Source organism: Charadrius vociferus, unplaced genomic scaffold (assembly GCF_000708025.1).
Source record: "Charadrius vociferus isolate BGI_N301 unplaced genomic scaffold, ASM70802v2 scaffold78, whole genome shotgun sequence".
NCBI lineage: Eukaryota > Metazoa > Chordata > Aves > Charadriiformes > Charadriidae > Charadrius > Charadrius vociferus.
This window is the reverse complement of record NW_009649927.1, coordinates 2202614-2205997: the sequence shown is the minus strand read 5'-3', so window position 1 is coordinate 2205997 and position 3384 is coordinate 2202614. Positions and strand designations below refer to the sequence as shown.

The following is a 3384-nucleotide window of genomic DNA, read 5'->3' as shown; positions in this document are numbered from 1 at the left end:
GCTGTCCACGACTGCTCTCATGGGCTGGTCCCATGAATGGAGACCACTGTCCACAGCATTAAAGCTCACTCCTCTCCCTTCATGACTTAAGCCTTCCTACCACAGGTTTTGTCAAGCCACTGCTCCCTCAGGTCCCCCTTGCCCCAGGTGACCTGCTGCAACACCACCAGCCCTATGTTGGCCCCTGGAGCTTCTGAGGGTGGGGAGAGGGTTATCTTCACCACATCCAGCGTCCTCCCTGGCACACCCATTCAGGTGGCAGAGTCATAACACCCAACCCCAATGTGGCAGCACAACATGACAAGCGTGCTGATCCCTTCACTGGTTTGAGTCAGTGTCCCTGAAGAGAAGTCAGCCCTTTAAGCCTGCTCATAATCTCAAAATGCCCCAATAGATGAAGTGAATTATGTGCTATGTATTAAAGTTATGCAAAAATCTTTCATTCATCCGAAGCATAACATGACTCACTGGAATATGATGATGATGAAGGACAATGATAATATTTACATAATTTCTACAATGTTATTTTTATAAGCCTTTGACATTTTCCACTGTGTTTAACAGTGAAATACATCCTTCTTCAAAACTGGTCTATTATCTTCTAAGACAAAAAGAAAATGTCAGGTGACGGTAGATCCATGCGGCAAGAGAGATTACAAGTAAGTCTCAAGTATTTTTTCCTTTTGCAAGGAAGAGCACGGCAGTAACAAAAGCGATCAGAAACTTGCCCTACAGAGTTCAAACCAACAGCATCATGATTGAAGTAGCTGATTAGGAAGTTTACATAAAGTACAGCAGCTGACTGGGCCATAAATTTGCAGGTAAAGGTCACCTAGCATACAGAATGAAAGAAACTAGAATAAGACATGCTATATTATGCAGTATATCTACATGTGTCAAAGCATCTGCTCAAAAACAATTTCTTTCAGAAAAGGTATTTTACTTTTTGTACTTCTACAGGGTATGCAATGGGAAGGACCAGGTTTAAAGATGGCTGATAGGCAGGTAGTTAAGCAGCTTTTTAGCACACCATTGCACATAAGCCGTTCTTCCCTGCAATACGGATAGAAAAAAGAACATAAAGGACTGTAAACAGGCATGAAAACTGGTCCATAGCTAAAAATATGCAAAACAGCAGCACAGTGCTGCTAGAAAAGACTTCTCAGAACTCTTAGAGGTTTGAGACACAGGAGTACCATTAAACAGGACAATAAAACAGAGGTATATGTTAAAAAGGGGTAAAAATTAAGAGTTCATCAACATGGTTTTGTTAAACAAATCTGAGAACTTTGATTTCCAGCCAGGCTGAGATAAGCTACCCCGTATGGCAGAAAGAAGGAGGAAAATTTCCACTTTTAGGCAGAGGAAATTCATTTGGATGTTATGTTTTGCTACCTCCTCAGTTGAGCTAATGGGACCGGTTTTGTGTGCATTGGAAGAAGGACGAGGAAGAGGTGCTGTAAACTGAATAGATGAAATTGCCTGGGTTTAAAACAAAACAAAACTAGGGAAAGTGAGGAGGAAGAAAATTGTTTGAAACCTAGTTCATTTCACTAATCAGAGCTTACAGAGCAGTCCTCAAAGAGTTGCATGGGCATAATTAGGGACGTGATGAAGGGTGTGGCAGAAACCTCTTAAACCAGTTTTGCCACTGAAGAAAACATTCATTAGGTTCATCGTCATACAGCACCAGTAAGGGCGATTTAAACTTCTGGCTGAGGTGATTTAGTATGGTACTATTCCAGCTCCCTTCAATAATAATATATCCCTCAAACCTCACTAGAATGAAAGTGCTAAAACCATATTTAAACAATTAAATTAACCATGAAGATTAGATCTTCTTCATAACAATTTCTCACCTAATCACGCAGAATAGAATTGTTTTGTTTGATCAATTTCTGGTGTCAAGGGACTTCCAAAAAAAAAGAAAAAAGATTCCAACATATTGATTTGCACATATCTACTAATGGTACATGGTTTCAATTCTTTCTGAGACTGTCCTTTGCTGCCACTAGTTATCAAAGTCAAAGATTGCTAACACCTCGGAATTAATGTCCTGCTAGCTAGGTTTGGAGTTGCCTTGGAAAGGACCAGGTTCATATAATCAGCTCACAAATGTCACCTGCTGCGCCAAAAGAGGCTGAAATAGCTTTGAACATAGTCAGTTTAGTAATAAGGTTGTATGAGTAATTTGACTGGCTGTCCACAACATCTGAACCCAAGAAAAAAGCCAATGGCATGGATATATATTGCCTTCTATGTTCAAAGCCAATTTCTACTAGAACAGCTGTACATCAGAACATCTATATCTTGCAAAGCATATAAAGTCTGCTTCTTGTGGAGGAAGGGATGTGGCAATATTTCACCTGCCCAAAGAAACCAAGCTAGAAACTGCATCCACAGACACTGGGGAAAGTAGACACTGACCAATGAAACTGTGGAAAATGTTTGTATAAGGACAAGGGATACTTGTACATGATTTATGTGAATGCATTGAGATAAACGGCTTGCTTTATGGTCTTGTATTTGGCATTGTTTAAACTGCCCAAGGATTTTTAACAGCACTGGCAAAACTCCGATGTTCAGCTCCTGTTCTGACTAATGTGATCTGGGTCAGCCCAAATAACCGGTGTGACAGTGGATATAGCTACATATTGATGTGCAACACAGCCACATTCAGAAAGCATGGCTACTGTTAATCAAAAGTAAATAAATGAATAAACAAACAACCCAAAATCTCATGCCTTGAGCAGAAGTAATTATTCCAATTTCCTACTGAGTATGTTCTTAGCCCTCTGAAAAGTTATCCCTTTTCCTGCAATAAACCCAATCCCAACTCCATGCCTTCTCTGGGACTCCCACATGAAGTGACAGCAAAAGCTCTTACTGATCTGGACCTATACACAAGGTGGCATTTCTGGTGGAAAATCACTGCTATAGAAATAAAGTAACAACTAACCATATAAAAATACATTTAAAACTAAACTAAAACTCATATGAAAGTGTTTCATATATCCCACAATAAATATAACTACTGTTTACATTCTTTTCAGTTATTGTACACTTAAGGTGCTATCAAGACAGAATAAAAATATTTCCTTGCCCTCAAAATGTACAACTTCAATATAAAATATAAGGCAACCAGTGAACACAATGGGAGAGATTAGAAAAGAATGAGATGACACTGGGCTGTGTGTGACACAACAGCATCCATATGCTACCTGCCTCATTACTACATAACCTACCCTTTCAGGTGTTTGTATACACGTATGAGCTCCCCCCAAACCTTCTCTTCTTCAGGCTCAACAGTCCCAGTCTCTCCCACCCCTCATAGAAGAGATACTCCAGTCCCTTCGTCATCTTAGTGGCCCTTCACTGGTCTCT

General features: G+C 40.1%; 1 protein-coding gene across 1 annotated transcript in view; it reads right to left on the bottom strand.

The window, feature by feature from the left end:
- Nucleotides 1-251, bottom strand: part of KCNK1 (potassium channel, subfamily K, member 1) — a 10139-nt gene extending 9888 nt beyond the window's left edge. Inside the window, exon 1 of the mRNA XM_009891165.1 lies at nucleotides 101-251. Coding sequence (XP_009889467.1) covers nucleotides 101-251 — 151 coding nt within the window. The remainder of the gene's footprint in view (nucleotides 1-100) is intronic.
- Nucleotides 252-3384: the final 3133 nt, after the last annotated feature.